Raw genomic sequence first — 26656 nt, 5'->3', positions numbered from 1 at the left:
GCTCTAAGCACCTTGGGACTTAACATCTGAGATCATCAGTCCCCTAGACTTAGAACTACTTAAACCTAACTAACCTAAGGACATCACACACATCCATGCCCGAGGCAGGATTCGAACCTGCGACCGTAGCAGCCGCGTGCTTCCGGACTGAAACGCCTAGAACCACTCGTCCACGGCGGCCGGCAATGCTTCAATAAATTGCAAAAAGAAGAGAAGCTGGAGATATTAGTACTTTTTACGGTTACGAAACCAAAAATGAACAAGATATCCACCTACAGAGACTTATTGAATGGCATCCCATTAAACGGCAAAGACCGAGGGCCGTTAATCAAAAAGGAGAATAAGAGAAAGTAGTACGTAACTCTGCATATACATATTACGTAAAGTGAATTTTATCCATAGTGGATGCTGTTGAACTCCGTGACTGTTCCTTTTTAGGGTGTAGAAAAATTTCCATTACCAGTCACAATAAAAGATTATTTATTCGTCATATGACCGATTTCGGGCTTGTGCCCATCCTCCGGTATTTATACATTCATGTACATGTTTACCATATATTGCTGAAGATCACTGTATAAATACAAAAAAAATATTTGCTGGTGGCTGAACAGATACAAGTGGAAAGCAGCATTTGTCGAAAATATATCTGTACTTACATAAAGATGATGCTTCATTATTATAATTATGCTGTGGTGATAGTCTTTCCACTTAGTTGCACATTTGTTATCATTCTCACGTCCATATTTCAGTTGTATAAAGTTTAGCTGCAAATTTCACTATTACAATTTTAGACAAATGCTACATTGTCATTTACAATTGTTCCACATGTATCTATTTAGTCACTAGCAAATAATTGTTTGTATTTATACAGTGATCTCCAGCAATATAAACATTTACATGAATGTATAAACACCTGAGGGTGGGCACAATCCCGAAATCGGCCATGTGACGAATAAATAATCTTTTATTGAAACTGGGAGCGGAAATTTTTCCACAACATATTACGTAATTAGACACCAAGAGCGTCTGCAGGTATGTAGGAATGCATTCATTAGCTTATATAGTATAACGCAGAAGCGTGTACTCAGGATTGCTAAGCTGACCCAGTAGACAAGAGAGGATTTAATAAGAAGGCGCATTTATTTATTTATTTATTATCATCCCAATGATCACATTTGTGATATAGGATTTGTCAGGGTACATTTTAACAACTATATAATATCTTTACAAAATTTGTATCTGTGCTGAATTCATATTAATCTATCTTATGTTTAATACAATATACAACTAATAAGTGTTTTTATAACATAATTTATTATGCACTGATGTAATTTCATTTGTCACATTAACTTAAACATATATTTTATACAGTTGCGCAGAGATATTCGCTTATGCTGTAATAGCATTTGTCAAGCATGTGGTTCTTTAGAACAGTTTTAAATTTATCCTCATTTTCCAGCTCTTTGATATGTTTTGGTAGTGCATTAAAAAGTTTGATGCCTTGATTACATACATGTTTCTGGCTTCGGGTCCTTGTTACAGCTTGTATGTGGAGATCTTTACATTGCCGTGTATCGTAATTATGGAAGTCTGTATTGGTTTTCATTTTGTCCTGATTTCTTTTGATCACCAACAGACATTTCAGAATGTATAATGATGGAATTGTTAAAATTTTCAATGCTTTAAAAAGGGGCCTACAATGTGTTTGAGGTGGGCTGTGGGTCATTATCCGAATAGCACGTTTTTGTAATTTGAAAATCTCATTTAGATGACAATTTGTTTTTCCCCAGAATACTATCCCATAGGATGCAATGGACTGAAAATAGCCAAAATATACTAATCTGGTACAGTCATTACTACAAACTCTTGAAATTATTCTAAGCACAAAACATGCTGAATTTAGTTTTAGTGCTAAGTTCACCACATGGTCCTTCCAATTAATCTTCTCATCAATGTGCATACCCAGGAATTTTGCACACTGTACTCTTTCAAGTTGTTTGCCCTCCATGGTGGGATTTAGGTCGTCCTGTTCACTTATTTTTCCATATTGCACGTAATTAGTTTTTTTTGCATTCAGTGTTAGCTTGTTAGCACTAAACCATTTTTGTATATCTTGTAGGGCATGGTTCACAGTACTGTGCAATGACTGCTTCGTATCACTAACTATTAAACTAGTATCATCAGCAAATAACATGATTCTAGCTTTTCTCTGTGACACCTGAATATCATTAATGTAAATGAGGAACAGCAAGGGGCCTAATACACTTCCTTGGGGTACTCCTACTGTGACCTCCCTCGGATCTGATCTTAGTTTAATTTTTTGATTAATATTTAGTGCTGTAATTTCAACCACCTGCATCCTCTTTTCCAGATAGGACTCAAACCACTTTTTTACCGGTCCTCTGATACCTATAGCTTCAAGCTTTTTCAAAAGTATGCTGTGGTCAACAGTGTCAAAGGCTTTTGACAAATCTAGATTTATCCCAACTACACTATTTCCCTCTTCCAATTTAGTGATTATTTCTTTCTAGTACAGCTGTTTCGGTACTTCTCCCAGCTTGAAATCCATGCTGATTACTGTTTATCAGGTTGTGCATGTTAAGATAATGTGTGACTCTATATTTCATTAGTATTTCTAAAACTTTAGAGAAAGTTGAGAGGAGTGAGACAGGTCTGTAGTTTTCTATTTTAAGTTTATCCCCCTTTTTTAACAGGGGAATGACTTTAGAAATTTTCAGTTTTTGTGGAAACACGCCCTCAGCCATTGACAAGTTTGCTATGTGCGCTAATGGTTTCGCTATCTGATTAGCTGTTTTCTTTACTAATATTATTGGCACCTCATCTACTCCAGCTGACATCTTGGACTTCAGACTTTTAATCACTTTTAAAACTTCCTTTTCGTTTGTTGGAACTGCCATCATACTGCTGGCTGCCTTGGGTGCTTCCATCTTATTCTGCTCCCCAAGATTCCTGCTTAAAGTCTGCGGTACATTTAAAAAGTAATTATTTATATAATTAGGCATGGCATATTTATCTACCATTTTATTCTCCTCATCTTTTAGAATAATTTCCTTGTCTTTGGTAGGTACCCTGGTTTCTTTTCTCACAATTTCCCATGCTATTTTAGTTTTATTTCTGGACTGTTTAATTTCCATATTATTACTTAATAACTTTGCATTTGCAATTACTCTGTGGTATATTTTCCTATACCTCTTTACATATTCTATAAAATCAATATTTGTACACTCCCTCAACTCTGAATTCAGTTTTTTCATGTTTTCACATGATTCCTTAATTCCAAGAGTCATCCAAGAACTTGATTTTACGTATCCAGTAGACTTGATTCTGGTCTGTTTCTTTGGAAAACACATCTCAAAGTTCATCATATAAATCGATGCAAATACACTATATGCCTCATCTGTACTTGACTGTTTCATAACATCTAACCAATTTTCATTTTCTAAGATACTTATGAACTGATTACAGCTGTCCACAGAGAAGTTTCTTTTGTAAATATTATTTACACCTTTACCTTCCTTTGACCTTAAAGGGATTTCAATGGTGAGAGCATTGTGGTCAGACAATCCTAAATCTATGTTTGTTACCTCTATGTCAGTTTCTGACATATTTGAGAAAATGTTATCTATGAGGCTATTGGAGGTGTTTGTTATTCTAGTTGAATTGTTTATATGTGGTGACATGTTGAAACTCTTTAATATGTCCAAAAATTGCCTTTTTTGTTGACTTTCAACTACTATATTACATGAAATCTGGCCCGAAATTCGGGACCATATTTTCAGGTTTCTTGTTAAAACATCTAATTATGGGAGAAAAGAAGTAAAGTACATGGATGCAAAGCTGAACTTTAAAAAATGCATGAATTATTTTGTGAGGATCACCCTAATCTTAAATTAAAATATGCATTTTATGTTAATTATTTCAACAATAACTTTGACTACAGATTCAGTAGACCCCAAATAGATATGTTCAGCACCTGTGAAGAACTTCAAGTCAACGAGAAGTCTCTGCACTTATCGCAAAATATTAAATTAGCAGCGGGAAGTGAACTAAATATTGACATGCGCAAAAGTCGCAAATTTTCTTCCTGTATGAAAGCATGTTCAGAATCATGTCAGCCCAGTGATACAGTCTGTGTTGCCTTGGAGTTCATGCAAAATTTACCTCTGCCTCATATACCTGTTCAGGAAATATTCTACCTAAGACAGCTATGGGTGCACGTATTTACTATACACAACCTCAAGGACAACAGTTCCGTAGTATACATGTATCAATGAGGGTCAGGCCAAGAACGGGGCCAATGAGTTGTGTACATTCATATTGTACTACCTCATCAACGAGATTGAAGCAAGCACGAAGAAACCACACATGTGTCCTGATGCGTGTCCAGGCCAAAATATGAATCATTCAGTTATTCGTTTCTGCATGGGTTTGGTCGAAGATAAACGATTCGAGGAAATTATTCACCGCTTCCCTATAAGAGGTTATTCCTTCCTGCCTTGCTATAGAGGTCTTGGTGTTTTCAAGAAAAAAATTAAGTGCTGCGACAGAATGTACACTCCAAAATACTATTGTACAATCATTGCTAAAGCAAAAAGAGATGTTATTGTACAAATGGTGGAAGGAGCTAATATCATTGATGTGGACACTTGGTGGCCTAAGCATTACAGAAAAACAACACTGATGAATCAGTAGGGAAGAACATTCCTAGAAGAGCCAAAGTGCAGTTTGCTCCAGCATCATTCTCCGAGTTCCACTGCTCTGCAGATCATCCTGGGAGAGTTGTTGCTTGTCCCTTCATTGGGAGCGTTGTCCATCACAAATTCTATTTGCCTCAGGCTGGACCAAGAAATGCACCGCTTATGAACCACTTGAGAAGGGCCCACGAAGAATGAAGAGTTCCAGTCAAATCAACGAAACATTCAGTCTCGAGAAGGTTCATCGTTATGTCACGACTTCCGAGGCGAGTAAAGCATTCTTTGATGAAATACTAGAATGGCCTTGTCAGTGAAAATGCATTACCTACTTTTCCTAACAGTATGACTTGTTATCCTATCAGTTTTGTTTTGACTACCTATGACTATGCAGCAGCTGTTTTATCAATAATAGGGTTGTATTCGACCGAAGAAAATTATAAACAATTCCGTGTGTTGTATGAAAAAATAATAATTATTGCATTTATGTTACCTTTTAATTTCATACTTCATATGCAGATATTCATTTGGAAATAAAGGGATAAACAAAGATTATGAATGTTACTGCTCCGTTACAGGTTCTGTTCGTTCCGTGTTGAAAGGAACCAAGTCCAGTTACGTATTTTGTCAATAAAATCGTTAGTAACATCCTTAGCAGAACAATTTTGGCTGTATTATAATGGTGTGTGTGTGTGTGTGTGTGTGTGTGTGTGTGAGAGTGTGTGTTTGTGTTTGTGTGTGTGCGCGTACTTTAGACGTACAAACAATTGTGTCTCATACTACATTACAAGATTAGAAAGAGATTTTTTTACGTTTCTCAAAACTGTAAAGGTTGGACTTAGTGCCTTTCAACAATGAGCGATTCGATTACAGAAGTGGCCATCCCCACAGTTGGTACTTCTGGTACATGAAAATCATGGTTTTTCGGGTTATCTAGATAACGAATACACATTTTCGAAAACAGGAAAATGGCCTTTGTAGGTGAATGTTTAAAGAATGTGCAGTTACATTTTGAGCCATTTGGTATCATTAGTTATTTAGCTAATTGAAGCCCACTGTGAAAAAGCGGGAAAAACTGATTTTGCGGTTTTCTACATAAGTACGGCAACTTTGAACCTCTGGATCTCGGTAACGGGTAATGATATTCTCCGAGAATATCATCTTAAAAACATACTGTAAAAATTTAGGTGATTTGCTATGAATAGAACTTATAGAAGTTGTCGTCTCCATAAGTGGTACTTTTCGTACCCAAAAAATCATGGTTTTTCGGGGTTTCCTCAGGAACCACCCATGGTGCTTTTATAAGCCTCTGAATGTCCTCCCTAGATACACCTAATGCAAAATAAGCAGCCGATTGGTCAAGTTGCCTGGGATAGAGGAAGTGTAATGTTTGAATTATGAGCATAACTACAGCATTCCCGTTCTTCTGACAGGTGTACAAGTGGTCATTTGGCCAAGGGCTATCTATTGCACTTCTTACCTCTGTGATCAATAGACACCAAGATATGATCCCCTGAAAAATCGCATTTTCACGCGCGGCTTTCTGGAACTTGCTGGTACCGTGCACTGTCGTGACCGATGAAGCAGGATGTTATGAGCAATGTGGTAGTGTTGCTACAGGTTCACCCTCGTCACCAATAGCGTGTGACATTTTTACGGAACGTTCTGAACAACAGGCGCTAAGTGATGCGCCACTAAAGTCTTCTTGTTGGGTTCGCTTTGTGGATGACACGTTTATTAAAAAGCACGCAGCAAAGAAGAACTTCACGGATTCCACAATTTCTTAACTGAGGTGTAATCCAATGTTAACTTTGCCTTTGAGGTAGAGAGTGAGATCAGTCTCCGTGCCTAGACGTGTTCATATATAGATGATCTGTCAACACTCCAGGACACAGCATGTATAGAAGCCTATTAACACAAATAGGTATTTAAATACGAATTCACACCCCCACGCAGTATAGAAGCAAATAGGGGGTCAATACACAGTCTTCACGTGCCTTCCGTATCAGTGACAATAACAGCCTAGAATCGGCGTTGGTCATCTTAAAGAAGACATGAAGGCCAACGCCTACGATGGTTTGTCCATAGACAGGGCTTCCGAACGAAATAAGAAGGACGCGGGCCCGTCTTTTCATTGTTTTCTGGGGTTACTGAGCGCATCCGCAGAATTCTGCGAAATAAGGTTTACAGAACACTTTTGTCAGTCGGAATAAAACACGAGACCTTTTCTGTCGCAAAACGCACGCCCCCAACTACCTCCACTCTGCTTGAATCTATGAAATGACGTGTGGCTGTGCCAGAGTGTACATAGGCAAAACGGATGGGACTATAAAAGAATGTGTTAAAGGACAGAAATGCCACACACGATTAAAGGAAAGTGTGAAATATGCAGTAGCGGAACACCAGAACTGCAACCGCGACATTGATTTCAACAACATACGTGTACTGGTAAAGCAAACCAACATTTATGGAAGAAAAGTCCGAGAAGTAATAGTGATTTCACAGAGCGAATGTAACTTTGATATAGGAGACGGCTACGGGCTTGCGGCATCGTAGCTTCCCGCCATCAGGGAAGTGAACACACAGTCGCGATGCGAGAGCAGTGCAGACAACGTCCAGCTCTGCCCATTTCGCTTCTATTCAATGATCATAGCCCACCATTAGCCGCCGGAGGAACTTTACACAGTAAATCTTGTTCAGCATAAGCGCGGGAAAACTTTCCTATCCAGTGACGAATTGCTCACATAGGTAGCCGTTCGAATTGTATCCAGTAACGCCACTTCTTCAGCATAAGCACTGGTAAATCCCTTGTAAAAGAGAAAGAAACACTACGACAGTGTTCAGCTAACCGTGTACACTGCAGTATCCTCGAATGGACCCCGCAGATGGGTCGAAAGGTCGATCATGTAGAAGAAAGATGATATAGCCTGGAAACCTATAAGATTTTACCTTCAATGATTTCACTTTGTTGACACATTTCAGATAAACATAGAATATCCTATTTAAGGTAATAGAACTCCTATCCCAAATCCACTAATCTATTTGCGCATCCAAATTTATGTTGTTTATAACCCCCAGATATAAAGTACCGTAAGAAATTGGGTTATAAAGGTTCATATTAAAATCCTTTTAGGCAATCTTTGTGGAGCAACAAAAGCAGCTGGTTATTTTCGATGATCTGAAGTCATTGCCAGACTTCAGTTTGGGGTCAATAGAAGTTTCAATTGCTACATGCTCATGGTATTAAATTTGTCAAGGCCGCAGATGAACAATGGCAGTAGGTAGCATCGTCTTCCATTATCAGACTAACACAGTCACCTCGGCCAGTTCACAGTCATTTTAGTGACAGGAGGCTCGGTCATACCTGTTTTTTACTTGAGCACACTGTTGTACATTATGAGAAAAGGCAGTAAACGGAAGAATATGGGATGGACTTTGAGAAGTTTGTCTAAGTAATGGGTATTGGTATTTATGAATGGAAGTTGAAGCAGAGTAGTCACAGGGAAATTTGCATGACGTCCCAGGTCTTTGAAGTTGTCACATTTACCCACTATCATCATAAGGCACTGTCTACAAGTTATTTTATCTATTGAACAGCATCCCTCTTTTATCATCCAGCGAGTTGTAATAATAAAAGTGATCATAAGCTTTTTTTTCTAAACAGAACTTTCTACCAAATGCTCCACCCCCTCACAACTAATAAGCACTGATGTGTACACAGGTACAGCTGGAACAGAGAAGAACACCTTGCAGTTGATACATAGAACTAGGGAATTGTATTGTTTGTTCGGTTTCCACACCGTACGTGTTTTACAAAAACATTTTATTTATGTCAGTGGTCTTTGGTAGAAGTGTTATTAACACTGAACAAGAAAAATTAGCTGCATTGTTATAAAAACATCGGTGTGGCAATCACTAGTAGATCCTGAAAGTCTCCCCGGGTTTTCTTCCGGATCCTAAAATCAACATGATTCACTACTTCGGCGATCCATTTGTCTACCATCTTCAGGAGCACGGTGCTGCTGCTGTCTCCCGCTGAAAACTCCTACCAAGGTCGCAAATCCTCACCCTGTATGGGCCTCTGTACCGTACACTACTCGTGCGCCTCCCATCACAGTTGCTGCGTGTGTGAATTCCCAAGGGGCTAAACTGCTGAGCGAGCGGTTCTAGGCGCTACAGTCTGGAACCGCGCGACCGCTACGGTCGCAGGTTCGAATCCCGCCTCGGGCATGGATGTATGTGATGTCCTTAGGTTAGTTAGGTTTAAGTAGTTCTAAGTTCTAGGGGACTGATGACCTCAGCAGTTAAGTCCCATAGTGCTCAGAGCCATTTGAACCATAAACTGCTGAGGTCATCGGTCTTTGCTGCCCTCCAAGACTGGAACTGTAGTGCCTCCCTTAGTCGAACACCGACGGCAACGATATATCGCACTGAGAGACTGTTTTCAAAGCTCGCCGCATCGAATAATGTTCTGTTTTAGTGCGGGACAGTAAAAGGTTCCACGTCCTGCTAAGAGGAAAATATCTATTGATCAAAATGTCTGCCAGACTATTTTTAATTGCCTCTTTATAAACACTTGTCCAAAAATCGGAAGCGTTGACTTCAATTCAGTCTCACCAAATTGCATCCTGTGTCCCACGGTCAGGCAATGCTCTGCTACTGCCGATTTTTCCGGTTGTTGTAGCCTTGTAGGTTGGCGATGTTCCACGCATCTGTCCTGAACTGAGCGCATCGAACGACCGATGTAAGCTTTCCCACACAGACTCGGAATTTTTTTTATGACAGGCTTCCTAAGCCAGAAATCATTTTTCACAGACCCCTAATGTTGGAAGGTAGACGGAACACACACAATCTTAAAACATTTTTAAATTCTTCCAATTTTAAACGATATACCCCCACCTTAAGGGATAAAGGCCACAGATCTATGCTCCTCTTCGTACACTTCTGGAGGTGGTCCAAGCTCCATACGCCGACGTATCTGCTTATCAGAGTATCCACTTTCCTTAAAAACAGCCATCAAATGTGCAAGTTCTTGGATAAAATTGTCCGCTTTGGAAATGGCATAATGCTCTGCATACGAGAGTCCTAAGGACACCACTGCGTTGGTATGGTGGAGGGCAACCTTAGCATGCACATACCGATTGGTGTGTGACGGCTTTCGATATACACTGTGTCCCAGAGTATCATATTGTTTTTTATAAACCAAAACATCCAAAAATGGAAGCTTCTTATCGTTTTCACTCTCCACGGTAAATTTAATAGTAGGATGAGAACAGCTGGAGTGGTCCAAAAACCTGTTGAGAGCGTCACGTCCATGAGGCCAGACGGAAAATGTATTATGTAATTATCTCTTGAAGCACCTTAATTGGAAACCTGAAGTCCTGTTACAGTGTTCTACTAAGGTCGGCGCCACCTGTCCAGTCTTGGAGTGTGGCAACTGTGATGGGCGGCGCATGCAACACGTACAGTGCGGACGACTATACAGGACAACGATTTTTAACCTTGGCATCAGCTTTCAGCGGGAGTCAACAGCAGCGTTGTCCTGAAGATGGAGGACAGACGGCCCGCATCTCGTGGTCGTGCGGTAGCGTTCTCGCTTCCCACGCCCGTGTTCCCGGGTTCGATTCCCGGCGGGGTCAGGGATTTTCTCTGCCTCGTGATGGCTGGGTGTTGTGTGCTGTCCTTAGGTTAGTTAGGTTTAAGTAGTTCTAAGTTCTAGGGGACTTATGACCACAGCAGTTGAGTCCCATAGTGCTCAGAGCCATTTGAACCATTTTTGAGGACAGACGGATTGCCGAAATACTGAATCATGTTAATTTTAAGATCCGACAGCGAACCCGAGGAGACTTTCAAGACTTACTACCCCAAGAAAGCCTACACTGTCACACTAGTAGATCTAGTAGATCCTGCATGCATACGCACCTTGCCCTGGTGTATGGCTGGGCTGTTGTCGCCCAGCAGCAGTTCATTGGCACACCTGGTGAAGCGCTCGCAGCCCAGGAAGGGGAGGTACTCGTGGTTGAGAGTCGGGTCGTGAGCCAACTGCTGCCTCACCGTGTACACCCATGGCATCACCCACGGCCGGCCCTCCTCTGTCCGGTACGCTGCAAATATGGGAGAACACTGCTTAACTAATGCTAACAGTGCCAGTGCCTTGCTCTGCCACAGTAAAGTAGAAATATCACAAGTTAGCGTTACCGGCTCAGCAGAGTGTTGTATGATTACACACTTTTAAAGGGTCTGAGGGTAATTTGTACAATAAGTTCCAGAAATGTTGTTTTCTTGTATCAAGTAAAACAAAGTTGTCGAAGCAAATCTGTGCATCAGATAGATTCATTCATGGACATGTTGAAGTTGTTCTTCGCACATCCATCTACAGATAGGATGGGGTACACCAGCTGCCACTATTATTTTAGTATGAATGAATCCTCCACTAACTCAGTATATATTCAGCATGTAACCATGTTCACAGAAGGGGAATGCAAAAATGCTCGATCCATAAGATTACGACTTATCGTGCAAAGTGATCCGTCGAACATGAATTTACCCTGTATTTAAAGATATTGCTTTTTTGCTAACTATTTTGGCACTGTAATGCACCATCTTTAGGCCCCTCCATGATGAATTGGACACAGACAACTGCCATCATAAACATAATGCTTGTTGATATACTTGGACTGTCAGTTCCATAAGCAAGAAGGGAGGAATTCATCATTGCAGGCATCGAATTGATTGTGGCTTCTATTGAAATATATTATGGTGACTAAACACTTATAGAGAGGCCTGAAGATGGTGGATTGTAGCGCTGAAATCGATAGTAGATAAAGTGAGACCTTTAAATACAGCTGTAGGTTTCAGATCCTCAGGTGTACTGGGACAGCATAGTTCATAGCACACTGCCTGCGAAAAGCAAGGATCTAGAATCGAATCCCAGTCTAGTACACAAACTGAACTTGTCACATAATCATTATAACAGATTCTCTGTTTAGAGTAAAATCATTAATTTTTAAAAACTTTTGCTGTAATATTGATGTCTCTTTTGTAGTTTCTTGTATTTGAAATGAAGTAAAGCCTAGTGTCACACATTCCGATGGATTTCAGCAGATCTTCATCGGTTTTATCTGCTGCCATCCCGCCCACTAATGGGGAACTGAAGTAACAAAAACAAAACAGAGTCCGTGTCAGCATCTGGCGGCTCACATGAAGATGACTTGCACATTCTCGGATGAAATATCGTGTGTGATAGTGAACGACAACCAGCTGCCGTTCCGGAACATCACGGAATATATACATAATTATTAACCGACTAGAATATTCGTATGATTAGTTTTGTATCCCGTCTTTATTTATCCACAGAAGTACAAACAATTAATCTTGCATTAAAAATATCACACTTGTTAATATCGGAAACGACCAAACGTTCAGGTAGCGACAATGAACGCCATAACAGCTATGTTCACTAGAACACCTAACGACAGGGCGACAACTGCACGACAACCTATTGCGTACGGGTTGCACAACAAGAGGTGAACCAGTTGTGTCGGAACGAGTCAAACGCGCGAGCAGGTCTTGCATAAGCAAAGGACGCGACCTCATCTCCACTACGGCTCCCCCTGGGGCGAATGTCATGGTTTTTTTTTTAATTCTGCTCGTTTGTCAAACAAATTAACGCCTTATCAGATGAACTCCAAACTTCATAATTTTTTGTGACCTTTAACATTCTATCACTCATATGAAATGAATGTTGCAAGCCAGATTTCAATTCTTAAACATTGCCTTTTTTCAGAACGAGAAAATTTAAGATTTTATCATCAGATTTATATTTAAAACTCTATTTTTAAATAAAGAGGTCAATTAGCGGCCAACCCAAATTTCAACTCAAAACCCTTAGTATCTCCCTCTAGGTGATTTTATAAAAACCTGATGTCACCTAACTTACTACTGGGAAAACTACAAAAAAATTGGCTTTCCGGACACAAGTGCATTCCTTTCCGTACCCAAAGCCCGCATCATCTCCAAACTCAGGAGGAAATGACATATGACCCGGATTTAACCACGGAACAATAAATTGCTGTTATTCCGTTTAACCAAACGGAGGCGAAGCTTTCATTCGTAGACGGTTGCTCTTTGTGTTATATGTTAATGATCTGGCAGACAGTATCAAAAGTAACCTGACACTTTTTGCTAATTCTGTAGTTGTCTATAATAAAGCACTATCTTAAAAATTAAAGAAATTATTTGTAAGATTTTGATAAGATTTCGAAGTGCTGCATATACTGGCAAGTTGTGTTAAATGTTCAGAAATGTAAAATTGCGCAGAAGAGGCGAAAATGTACAGTAACACCTTCTGACTACAATATGAAGGAGTCAAAATTGGACCCACTGGAGTCAACTCGTAGGGAAATAAAATGGAATGACCGAAGAGACTTAGTCGCAGATAAAGCACGTGGTTGACTTTGGTTCAGTAGTAGAATACCGAGAAAGTACCCAGGAGATTGCTAACAAAACACTCATCGATCCATACTATAATACTGCTTAAGAGTGTGCGATCCACATCAGGTACTGCTAACAGGGGATTTTGACCTTATACAGTGAAGGGCAGGACGAATCGTTGTAGGATCGCCTGACCACCGGTAGAGCGTCGCGAAGATGCTGAAAGATCCGAACTGGTGCCAACTAACCCGAGAAGGCCTACCTGCAAAGTTCTGAGAACCATTATTAAGTGAGGGACCTATGGATATACTACAACCCGCTACGAATCGCTCCCGTAGATTCAGTGAAGCCGATATTAATTACAACACGCAAAGGTGTTTAAGCAATAAAAACTTCCTAGCTCCATTCTCAAATGGTGTGGAAGTATCCTCCGCTATATAATTCACAGCGGTTTGCAGAATATACACTCCTGGAAATTGAAATAAGAACACCGTGAATTCATTGTCCCAGGAAGGGGAAACTTTATTGACACATTCCTGGGGTCAGATACATCACATGATCACACTGACAGAACCACAGGCACATAGACACAGGCAACAGAGCATGCACAATGTCGGCACTAGTACAGTGTATATCTACCTTTCGCAGCAATGCAGGCTGCTATTCTCCCATGGAGACGATCGTAGAGATGCTGGATGTAGTCCTGTGGAACGGCTTGCCATGCCATTTCCACCTGGCGCCTCAGTTGGACCAGCGTTCGTGCTGGACGTGCAGACCGCGTGAGACGACGCTTCATCCAGTCCCAAACATGCTCAATGGGGGACAGATCCGGAGATCCTGCTGGCCAGGGTAGTTGACTTACACCTTCTAGAGCACGTTGGGTGGCACGGGATACATGCGGACGTGCATTGTCCTGTTGGAACAGCAAGTTCCCTTGCCGGTCTAGGAATGGTAGAACGATGGGTTCGATGACGGTTTGGATGTACCGTGCACTATTCAGTGTCCCCTCGACGATCACCAGTGGTGTACGGCCAGTGTAGGAGATCGCTCCCCACACCATGATGCCGGGTGTTGGCCCTGTGTGCCTCGGTCGTATGCAGTCCTGATTGTGGCGCTCACCTGCACGGCGCCAAACACGCATACGACCATCATTGACACCAAGGCAGAAGCGACTCTCATCGCTGAAGACGACACGTCTCCATTCGTCCCTCCATTCACGCCTGTCGCGACACCACTGGAGGCGGGCTGCACGATGTTGGGGCGTGAGCGGAAGACGGCCTAACGGTGTGCGGGACCGTAGCCCAGCTTCATGGAGACGGTTGCGAATGGTCCTCGCCGATACCCCAGGAGCAACAGTGTCCCTAATTTGCTGGGAAGTGGCGGTGCGGTCCCCTACGGCACTGCGTAGGATCCTACGGTCTTTGCGTGCATCCGTGCGTCGCTGCGGTCCGGTCCCAGGTTGACGGGCACGTGCACCTTCCGCCGACCACTGGCGACAACATCGATGTACTGTGGAGACCTCACGCCCCACGTGTTGAGCAATTCGGCGGTACGTCCACCCGGCCTCCCGCATGCCCACTATACGCCCTCGCTCAAAGTCCGTCAACTGCACATACGGTTCACGTCCACGCTGTCGCGGCATGCTACCAGTGTTAAAGACTGCGATGGAGCTCCGTATGCCACGGCAAACTGGCTGACACTGACGGCGGCGGTGCACAAATGCTGCGCAGCTAGCGCCATTCGACGGCCAACACCGCGGTTCCTGGTGTGTCCGCTGTGCCGTGCGTGTGATCATTGCTTGTACAGCCCTCTCGCAGTGTCCGGAGCAAGTATGGTGGGTCTGACACACCGGTGTCAATGTGTTCTTTTTTCCATTTCCAGGAGTGTAAATGTAGATGGATCAGAATGCTTTTCATCTTATTGCCTAACGGAATGTAGAGAGAATTTCCAAATCAATTGCTTTATTCTGACAATATTATTTCATTTCCGTGCACAATAACGTTATTTAAATAGTATCTAAAAAAGAAAAGAAGCCACGCTACGAAGGAATTAAGTGAATGACACGGAAATCTATAGAGGTGATAAACATGTACAGACTGACACATTAGTCCATTTTCGGAAAAATTGGATGATTTATTCAAGAGGAAAGACTTTACAAATCGAGCAAATCAGTAACACATTGGTCCACCTCTGTACATTATACAAGGAGTTCTTCGGCTTGGCACTGACTGATAAAGTTGTTGGATGTTCTCCTGAGGTACATCGTGGTAAATCCTGTCCAATTGGCAAGTGAGTCCGTCGAAATCCGGAACTGGTTAGAGGGCCCTCTCCACAGTGCTCCAAACCACAAAGCTCCAAACGTTCTCAACTGGGCAGAGATCCGACGAACTTGTTGGTCATGCTAGAGTTTGGCTTATCCTAAGCAGTAGATACTCTCGCCGTGTGCGGGCGGGCATTATCTTGTTGAAAGATAAGTCTAGGATGGTTTGCAATGAAGCGCAAGAAAATGGGGCGTAGAATATCGTCGAGGTACCGCTGTGCTGTAAGGTGCAGCGGATGAAAACCAAAGCGGTCCTGATACGAAATGAAATTGCACCCGAGACGATCACTTCTGACTGTCGGACAGTATGGCGGGCGACATTGAGGTTGGTATCCCTCCGCAGTCTGGGTCATCCCTTGTCATCGGGGCTCAGTCCAAAGCGGAACTCATCATTGAACACAGTTCTACTTCGGTCAGTGAGATCCTAGGCCGAATTTGCCCGGCACCATTGCAGACGAACTATTTAGTGTACAGAGGTCATTGGTAGTCGGCCCAAGGAGCCCTTTCTGTGAGCATCGTGTTAATAGCCCTTGTAGTCAATGACGTACCAGTTGCACGTCGGATCGATGACAATGATGACTTCGGGTCTCTGAGTATCTCTTTGACGATTGCTCCGTCCCACACGTTCCGTCGTCTCCCTAGGTCGACCGCTTCCTTCTTGACACCGCATTCGGCCCTTGTGTTCGGCCGTGGTTCACCCATTCTTTCCAACGAATAGTGGCATCTCTCCTACTAAAATGTCGAGCGGTCCACCGATTAGCCAGACCGGCTTCTCTGAGCCCAACTACACGTCCTGTCTCAAATACTGGCATCTGCGTATATTTTTCACGCGCCTGTGTGCGAGGCATAGTTATTGTCCTACTGAGAACACGGAATGAAACTGTCAAAGATTTTATGCCCTCGTGTGGATATCTCCCCTGTTTACTACTTTTGCCAGCTGCGCATCAAACATTCATCCATAGGCAGCCAAAGTTTACAGTTTTGCATTTTCCGTCGATCTTCTAATGACTATCAATTTGTGACCAACTTGCACAACTCCTTCGTGGTGTGTCCTTTTTTTGTCTTAGAGCGTATTATGTTACTTTATCTACCTCGTTCTTAAGTTGTACAGACTACTTGCTGTTGCTGCTAGACAGCTGGAGGGTGTCTTCTCCCTGGTACACTTGCTATACTATCAGCACCAAAGCGTTGCTGGCTGCGTACATGTACAGGCGTATAAATACTGACGCAAACGATTCGTTAAGGAGCGAGATCTGTGTGAGCGAAACAAGCGTCACATAGAGTGCGAGGGCGCATGTTTTTGACGAAGCAAGCAGGCCCACAAGCTAGCGGTGACCCCACGTCATTGAGAGACACTTGTTGACCTGCGCGCATTCCGGCTCGTCTACGTCTGGCGCCTACGCACATAGCTTACTGCGCAGTCCACCACTCAACAAAACAGCTTCAATTGGGGCTCGCCGTAAGCAATAGCCAATTCCAGTTCTGCGCAGTCACAAATACCGCGTGCGTCAAGCTGACGGAATGGACTGCAGGCACACCAATAAAGATATCTTTCTGAAATCACTCTTCGGGCATTTCCGCATGGAGTAGTACGCTATTTTTTTAATTTATTAACTATTTATTGCTAAAACCGAGACCATAAAATACAGAACAAAGCTAAATCTTTGTTCCAGACAAGCGCCATTTCATTATTTTGTATTTTTTATGTTACATCGTTTCCGAAGGATCGTTGAAAACGATCACATTCATTAAATATCTGAGAGCAAGCCTGTCGAGCGACTGAAAGTGCAACGATCACATAAAACTAATCATAGGAAAGACAGATGGCAGGCATTCCTTAGGAGAAACCTTAGGAAGTGTGTATCACGCATGGAGGAGGGACTTGCAAAATCCTCGTCAGACCTAACCTTGAGTATTTTTTCTCAGTCTGGGACCCTAACCAAGCAAGACTGATACAGGAAATAAAGAAGATCCAAAGAGGAGCAGCGCGTTTTTTGAAGGATTCATTTAGTAAACACAAAAGCATCACAGAAATGCTTATTCAGCTACCGTGACGTACAGTAAAAGAGAGGCGTTGTACATTGCGATGAGACTTCCTATCAAAATTTCAAGAGCGTACATTCCTTGAAGAGTCAGCCAGTATATTGCTTCCTCTCGCATACAGCTCCAGAGAAGACCGTGAAGATAAAATCACAGACATTCGTGCACACACGAAGGCTCACCAGAAATCATTCTTCCCGGGTACCATTCGCGATCTAAGGTGTACAGGTGGGAGTATCGGTGTGGTTTTGCTGCTGCTGTGTTATATTTTGATTATAGTATTACCGTACTTTTAGCGTAGTTGATTTAATAGTCAATCTTAACCCAGTTAACACAGAAACTTCGTGTCCAACATAACCAGCCAAGGATTAGAATTCAGAGTGTTCCCAGGTCTGACTGCTCAACTGAAACGAATGTCTTCGGCTGATATAATTAACAGCTGAGCTGTTTAGCGTAATAGTTATTAGCTGGAGCAAGTAATTATACACTCCTGGAAATGGAAAAAAGAACACATTGACACCGGTGTGTCAGACCCACCATACTTGCTCCGGACACTGCGAGAGGGCTGTACAAGCAATGATCACACGCACGGCACAGCGGACACACCAGGAACCGCGGTGTTGGCCGTCGAATGGCGCTAGCTGCGCAGCATTTGTGCACCGCCGCCGTCAGTGTCAGCCAGTTTGCCGTGGCATACGGAGCTCCATCGCAGTCTTTAACACTGGTAGCATGCCGCGACAGCGTGGACGTGAACCGTATGTGCAGTTGACGGACTTTGAGCGAGGGCGTATAGTGGGCATGCGGGAGGCCGGGTGGACGTACCGCCGAATTGCTCAACACGTGGGGCGTGAGGTCTCCACAGTACATCGATGTTGTCGCCAGTGGTCGGCGGAAGGTGCACGTGCCCGTCGACCTGGGACCAGACCGCAGCGACGCACGGATGCACGCCAAGACCGTAGGATCCTACGCAGTGCCGTAGGGGACCGCACCGCCACTTCCCAGCAAATTAGGGACACTGTTGCTACCCTGGCCAGCAAGATCTCCGGATCTGTCCCCCATTGAGCATGTTTGGGACTGGATGAAGCGTCGTCTCACGCGGTCTGCACGTCCAGCACGAACGCTGGTCCAACTGAGGCGCCAGGTGGAAATGGCATGGCAAGCCGTTCCACAGGACTACATCCAGCATCTCTACGATCGTCTCCATGGGAGAATAGCAGCCTGCATTGCTGCGAAAGGTGGATATACACTGTACTAGTGCCGACATTGTGCATGCTCTGTTGCCTGTGTCTATGTGCCTGTGGTTCTGTCAGTGTGATCATGTGATGTATCTGACCCCAGGAATGTGTCAATAAAGTTTCCCCTTCCTGGGACAATGAATTCACGGTGTTCTTATTTCAATTTCCAGGAGTGTATTATTGACTCTTGTTTTATGTCCGTTTAGCCGCAAGGGTGCACTTCTGACCTGTGGTTACTAGAAAAATATTGCTCGATTCGACTCTCCTACCCTGCTCTGTGGCCTCTTATCGGGTCCCTTTTCTCCACCCTGTAGATAAGTTTTCATATTTCTACGTGGAACTTGTCACAATTGGACTTATCTTAAAATTTTCATGTGTTTTAACACTTCTGAATGTAATATTATTAATTAGTGCTCAGGGTGACACCTGATGTAATATGACTCTATGAAAATCGCGCCCAGTGAGGTTCGCGCCCAATACCTGCTCCCTCTGTGTCGGGCTTACCCGCGCCCGGGCCGTCCTAATCACCGTAAACTACCTACTCCTCGGACACAGGGACCTGCCCCCCGCCCCTCCCCCCGGTACTAGGCACAGCCACCGACTGTCTGATACACAAAGCCTTAGTGCCCCTCTGGCTTAAACAGAGGGAATATGAAGAAGGTGGTGTTACATGGATGTGCTTACGCCAAAAAGCGGATCATTGCAAGGGAAAGCTGCTTTCGAGGAACGGAGAATACATTTTTTCAATTGTGGGAAAACCTTGACGAATGGCCGATATCGCAGTTGCCTCAAAGTCGACCTTTACTTGTTTAGGACACCACTCAGGGACTGCCTATTTTATCAGACGAACATATGTATCTTTCTTCTTATAAGGGAGCACTGCAAATACAATAGGAAGAATGTTTGTTTCTTTAATCGGGCCTCCTAATTCTACGTGTATGGTGTAGATTTGTACAAACTGCTTGCATCAGCTCTTAAATGTTCCATCCACTAAAAAATGGGAACGTGTTTTTAAACTTTCTTTTCCTTTGCTTCCACTGAAAATCATTATTCTCTCCTCTTATCTATCGTTTTCCAGAAGAAAGCTACTGCCATCTCCCATTTTTAATAGGTCTTCATGAAGATCAATTTCATAAGAGTTATTAGGCTTTTGTTGGTTCCCCCGCGCTTGACTCCATCGACTACGCATGGTTCTCTTCATAGATTCTGAATTAGGCATCACTGTAATAAAGTCATAAACTTTATTATGTAGATTTGCCATTTCATCCGCGTATATCACCGATAACTGTTTAGTTTCTTCTCGAGACTTTCTCTTCGCCCTTTCCACTTGCTTTCTCACTTTCGGAGCCGCATCGTCAGGTGGTCCACAGAGATGTTCTAATACGTTCAACACTTCTCCGTTCCTCGAAACCACTTTCCCTTGCAATGATCCGTTTTTCGGCGTAAGCACAACCATGTAACACCACCTTCTTTAGATTCCCTCTGTTTAAGATACGCGTAACCTTTGTAATGAGCAGGAGGCCTGCCCTTGTTCGTTGTAATAACTTCCATACTGATGGTCACGTTAGGAACTTCGAAAGCAAACTGGGCGGGCGAGTGAGGAGGAGGAGGAGGAGGAGGGGAGACAAGGGACCCAACCCCTCGGAGCAGGTAAAATCGTGGCAAATGTCCCGCGTGGCAACTGTCCGGACACCGTCGGAAGAGTTCACATCGCGCGATTCGTGTATTCTTGACACAGTAGTTCAGATATGGAATTTTCAACCACTAATCACGGTAAGCCATGTTGCTACTACGAAGGTTATTCTTACATAGTGAAGAGAACTAAAGAAGATGGAACAGTAACGTGGCACTGTTCAAGACAGAGAGCAAACCACTGCCGAGAAATGCTGAAAACGAAGGATTCTACGGTGCTTTTTTCATTCGAGCATCAATGTGGACCTCCGGATGTTGCTCGGTTGGAAGTAAGGAAGACTTTGAACCACGCAAAGAAGAGGACAAGAGACGTCTATTTCAAAAATGTATTCAGAGGAGATGGGTTGCCTGCATAATCAAGGCTATGATTTTGTCACTGAAATGCCAAAGCAGAAAACAACGAAGAGAGCTTTGTACTACCAGCGGGCAAAATCACAGGGAAATGAGAGAGATCCACCGACAAGAGAAAAAATTGACCTAAAGGCAGATTTACTAGCTATGAACGATGGCAGCAATTTTCTGTTAAGCAACGACAAACTAGGAGAGAGGATAATAGTTTTTAGCGGAAAGGCAGGAAGAAAGGCTCATAGGAGTAAACAAAACTTTTTTTTATGGACGGTACTTTCAAGTGCTGCAGCAGACAGTTTTCACAAATATACACCATTCACGCCGACTTTGGGAGTACAAATAATGAGACAAAAACATCCATCCAGTTACCTTTGCACTACTGCCAAAGAAAAGAGACGTACGTCCGTCTTTTCCGAAATATGATGCAAAAATTCCAGAATGGAAACCATCAAACGTGACCATAGACTTCGAATCAGCTGCGATTTCAGCAATTAAAGTTGTATTTCCGACAGCTGAAGTGCAATGATGTTATTTCCATATGAAAAAGTGTCTCTGGAGAAAAGTTCAAGAGCTAGGACTTACTATGGTTATAAAGAAAACGAAGAAGTGAGACAACATGTTCGCATGTGTGCTGCGCTGGCATTTCTACGGCCTGAAGATGTATGTGATGGTTGGCTGGAGATACATTCACATGCACCGGATATCATCAAACTTTCTGAGCTTTTTGACTACTTCGCAGATAGATGGTTGTAAAATGAAGAAACCCCTGTCAACCTTTGGAGCTGCTACAAACAGCGCCACCGAACAATCAACGCAGTAGAAGCTTGGCACCACAAAATTAATAACATGCTTGCTAAACCAATTCCGAAAATTAATGACGTTATTAAGTGTTGGAAAAGAGAAGCAGCAAATTCAGCGTGGGCCTTACTGAGGGCAGAACTGAGCATGGAAGGTAAACGAAAAAAAACAGTTTACATGAAACGTGATGAAAGGTTGGGAAAAATAGTAAAGAATACGAAGAGGATGGTGAGATCAAGGATTGCTTGAAAGCCATATCCTACCTACAAAAACTTGACTGAATTTATCAGAAGATGTACACTCCTGGAAATTGAAATAAGAACACCGTGAATTCATTGTCCCAGGAAGGGGAAACTTTATTGACACATTCCTGGGGTCAGATACATCACATGATCACACTGACAGAACCACAGGCACATAGACACAGGCAACAGAGCATGCACAATGTCGGCACTAGTACAGTGTATATCCACCTTTCGCAGCAATGCAGGCTGCTATTCTCCCATGGAGACGATCGTAGAGATGCTGGATGTAGTCCTGTGGAACGGCTTTCCATGCCATTTCCACCTGGCGCCTCAGTTGGACCAGCGTTCGTGCTGGACGTGCAGACCGCGTGAGACGACGCTTCATCCAGTCCCAAACATGCTCAATGGGGGACAGATCCGGAGATCTTGCTGGCCAGGGTAGTTGACTTACACCTTCTAGAGCACGTTGGGTGGCACGGGATACATGCGGACGTGCATTGTCCTGTTGGAACAGCAAGTTCCCTTGCCGGTCTAGGAATGGTAGAACGATGGGTTCGATGACGGTTTGGATGTACCGTGCACTATTCAGTGTCCCCTCGACGATCACCAGTGGTGTACGGCCAGTGTAGGAGATCGCTCCCCACACCATGATGCCGGGTGTTGGCCCTGTGTGCCTCGGTCGTATGCAGTCCTGATTGTGGCGCTCACCTGCACGGCGCCAAACACGCATACGACCATCATTGGCACCAAGGCAGAAGCGACTCGCATCGCTGAAGACGACACGTCTCCATTCGTCCCTCCATTCACGCCTGTCGCGACACCACTGGAGGCGGGCTGCACGATGTTGGGGCGTGAGCGGAAGACGGCCTAGCGGTGTGCGGGACCGTAGCCCAGCTTCATGGAGACGGTTGCGAATGGTCCTCGCCGATACCCCAAGAGCAACAGTGTCCCTAATTTGCTGGGAAGTGGCGGTGCGGTCCCCTACGGCACTGCGTAGGATCCTACGGTCTTGGCGTGCATCCGTGCGTCGCTGCGGTCCGGTCCCAGGTCGACGGGCACGTGCACCTTCCGCCGACCACTGGCGACAACATCGATGTACTGTGGAGACCTCACGCCCCACGTGTTGAGCAATTCGGCGGTACGTCCACCCGGCCTCCCGCATGCCCACTATACGCCCTCGCTCAAAGTCCGTCAACTGCACATACGGTTCACGTCCACGCTGTCGCGGCATGCTACCAGTGTTAAAGACTGCGATGGAGCTCCGTATGCCACGGCAAACTGGCTGACACTGACGGCGGCGGTGAACAAATGCTGCGCAGCTAGCGCCATTCGACGGCCAACACCGCGGTTCCTGGTGTGTCCGCTGTGCCGTGCGTGTGATCATTGCTTGTACAGCCCTCTCGCAGTGTCCGGAGCAAGTATGGTGGGTCTGACACACCGGTGTCAATGTGTTCTTTTTTCCATTTCCAGGAGTGTATATAGATACAATAGTGTTCAAATGTAAATAGCAACTTATATAAAAAATAATAAAAATTTTTTTAAAAATATTGACGATGCTTATAAGCTGATTTTAAACACGCCTAAATGACTTTTGCTCTTTAGCCAGTCCAAAGCATGGATAAAGTGTGATGGAAATCAGATTATTTTTAAAATACTGTATATGTGTTTTACAATACACCAAAACAAAAGCGAACCCTTTTCTGAGTCAACCCTTCACAATTATACTTCTCATTCAAGAGTCACCACCCCAATTGGTCGCTAGTTTTTATAAATTAAGAGTTAAAATTAAGTGACAATACTAATCGCCAAGTATAGAGTCACTTGATATTTCTGAGTATTCAAGAAGTGCAGTTGTTATAATGAAAATGATATTGATAATGATAGCTGAATGGTACAGCAAGTGAAGCAAAAGAAAGTAATCTCTTGTATTTACTGCGGTTTAAAGTGGTGTATGGTAGAAACTTAATTCTCTCTCTCTCTCTCTCTCTCTCTCTCTCTCTGTGTGTGTGTGTGTGTGTGTGTGTGTGTCTGACGGCTGAAAACTCCAGCTCGGAAACCTCCAGGTAGCGTCCCTCAACTCTTTTGTCTGCCGGGCAAGGGGATTAGCGGACCCGTCCTCGACCCTTTCTGGGCGCGTTTTTCACTGGGCGCGTTTTTCAGTACACCATGTAATATATGTTTCACTCTAATCGTTACAAACGATTTTTAGAATGCTTGTTCTTAGGACAGTATATTAATTAATTGTCGTGGGATTTCTAATGCGTTCAGCTGTAAACGTTGCCTACTTTGACGTGCTTTTTCGATGTTCACTTAACGAAGTCACTTACCATTCGTATAGTGTTCACCCAGTGACGCACGCTAATGATCGCACAATTGAGCGCCGTAAGCCCGTTTTATACAAGCGACTTTTTGGACGAAATCGACTCCTCGTTGTGGATGCACGTCGGGTGCCAGCATGTAAATAAGCCGCCAAGTATGTCGCGTGGTGGAGACTGACGTCATTGATCAATTGCCTGTGCTGTGCGTGGAGCTGTTGAGAATGCTGCAGGCTGCGCATGCGCAGAAACAACGGACTGTGGCATTGTCTCCTAACATCGAGGTTCACCTACTTTGGCCGATTTCGCTCTTGTTACAGTAACTGATTCTATGTTTACGTATCTTCTTAACCTTCTTTTTGTTGTTTACTTTGCTTCCGTGACGCATTGCAAAGGTTGCAAAAGGGCCTGGTGTTCTTCCTACTCTCGTCCACAAAACAGACGAAATACCGGAAAACAGAAAGATATTTATGTTTTGAAATGCCCTGACAAAAAAGCCTGCACAGAGAATGAATAAGAATATAGATGAACGTCATTTTAATGAAAATTGTTTCAACAGCGAAAAAGTCAAATCTATTTCACGAGAAAAATAATTTTCGTTGTTTTTGGCACTTAGAAAGAAATCCAGACACAAAAGATAAAGGCCGGCCGTTGTGGCCGAGTGGTTCTAAGTGCTTCAGTCTGGAACCGCGCGACCGCTACGGTCGCAAGTTCGAATCCTGCCTCGGGCATGGATGTGTGTGATGTCCTTAGTTAGGTCTAAGTTCTAGGGAACTGATGACCTCAGATGTTAAGTCCCATACCACTCAGAGCCATTTGAACCATTTTTGAACAAAAGATAAAGTGAAAATCCATTGTTTAGAGCCATCTAAATATCGTTTGTTATGTTTGTAAGAGTACATTTTTCTTGGTCAGATAAATATAGATGTTTTGTTTGGCCGACACATGTGTGGAGAATTTACCATACGACCTTTGTCAAGAACATGCACTACGAATTTTCCTTTGGTCATTAATAAACTCTGTTGTTGTTGCTTGTTCTATTATCATTCTACTACTATACTGAGATTTTCTGGTAAAACGGATGGTCCCTCATAAATTAATTTTCGCCATTCAAGTGCCAAATTGCACAGCAACCAGCTCTCACGACACATGCAATTTTGACGCAGACATGTAACGAAAAGAACCACTCGTTGCAACAAGGCTCAGTCCAAGAATAAAACGCCAGGGGCGCTGCGATAGGCCCTCTTACTTCAAGAAATCGACTGAGACAAGAACACGCAACTATAGATATGCCCGATTATCTCACGCAAACATGCGCAATATTTCCGCTCCTGGACAATTGTCATCACAGCGAACAAGAACTGCATAACTTTACGCGCTTTCCTAAGTGGCTGAGCCTCGTCGCTGTCGGTAAACGACAAAACAAGTTGCGCAACGCTGGGAGCCGGTGAGCGGCAGCAGCAGACCACGACCATTGAGTGGCCGAACCACGCCACATGACGTCAGGGCAGGGCAGCAACGCCATTGGCCGGCGGCCACGGCAGAGGGGCCGCGCCCTCCTGTTTACTCACACCACGCACGGCATCGTTACGCAACGCCGCTCATGGAGAAACGCAACGTCAGGGACACCGAACCCCGCGCCGCTCCAGAACGTCGCGGGAGCCAGTTTAGACCCGATGGCCGAATTGAAGAACGACAGGCTGTTATCTCTTGCAGCAATACTAACATCGGACGCGACAACTCTTTTCTGTCTCGTACTGTAGAGAGTTTCTTAGATACGTTCTTGGTGCACGTTTAATCTGCTTGCTCCTACATCTCTGGAAGTAGAACATTTTTACATTCGACTCAAATTATGCAGTTAGTCCACTGTGTTCGTCTGTCGTCAAAGACATGGTGCTAACAGTGAGCACGCTCCGTTAGGAAATGAAGGAAACTAAATTACTCTCTGATCGAACATGATTCGTCTCGTTTAGCGTCAGCAAACTGCTTTCGACATCGTGATGATGTTGCAGGCCGGCCGGTGTGGCCGTGCGGTTAAAGGCGCTTCAGTCTGGAACCGCGTGACCGCTACGGTCGCAGGTTCGAATCCTGCCTCGGGCATGGATGTGTGTGATGTCCTTAGGTTAGTTAGGTTTAATTAGTTCTAGGCGACTAATGACCTCAGAAGTTAAGTCGCATAGTGCTCAGAGCCATTTGAACCATTTTTTGATGATGTTGCAAGTGTTCGTTGACACCGATGGAAATTTTAGGCAGACTTCGCCATATTCCTCTACAAGCTTCCGACCGCAACTAATTCGTTTAATCGCGCCACCGAAACAAACGCTACAGTGGCAAATTCTCAGCGACATTGTATTATATCCATTTATTCGCCAATCTTCATAAATTGCACATAGCGATAGCTGTGTGCGGAAAACGGCTTGCTAATTCAGCTGGAGAACTTGACCACCAGCGCTGTTTAGAAGCCTACGCACAGTTGCCTTGAAATTGCCTGGTCCTCTAAAATCTTGTAAATTGCAGA

The 26656-nt window shown here is 43.8% G+C and overlaps 1 protein-coding gene across 1 annotated transcript in view; it reads right to left on the bottom strand.

Annotated features, from left to right (window-relative positions):
- LOC126253588 (aspartate aminotransferase, cytoplasmic-like) overlaps nt 1-26656 on the bottom strand; it is a 77094-nt gene that overhangs the window by 38955 nt on the left and 11483 nt on the right. Inside the window, exon 2 of the mRNA XM_049955021.1 lies at nt 10635-10816. Within this exon, the coding sequence (XP_049810978.1) occupies nt 10635-10816 (182 nt within the window). The remainder of the gene's footprint in view (nt 1-10634; nt 10817-26656) is intronic.

The sequence above is a fragment of the Schistocerca nitens genome, chromosome 4 (genome assembly GCF_023898315.1).
Source record: "Schistocerca nitens isolate TAMUIC-IGC-003100 chromosome 4, iqSchNite1.1, whole genome shotgun sequence".
NCBI classification, from domain to species: domain Eukaryota; kingdom Metazoa; phylum Arthropoda; class Insecta; order Orthoptera; family Acrididae; genus Schistocerca; species Schistocerca nitens.
Note: the sequence above shows the minus strand (reverse complement) of the source record. Positions and strands in the feature narration are given on the sequence as shown.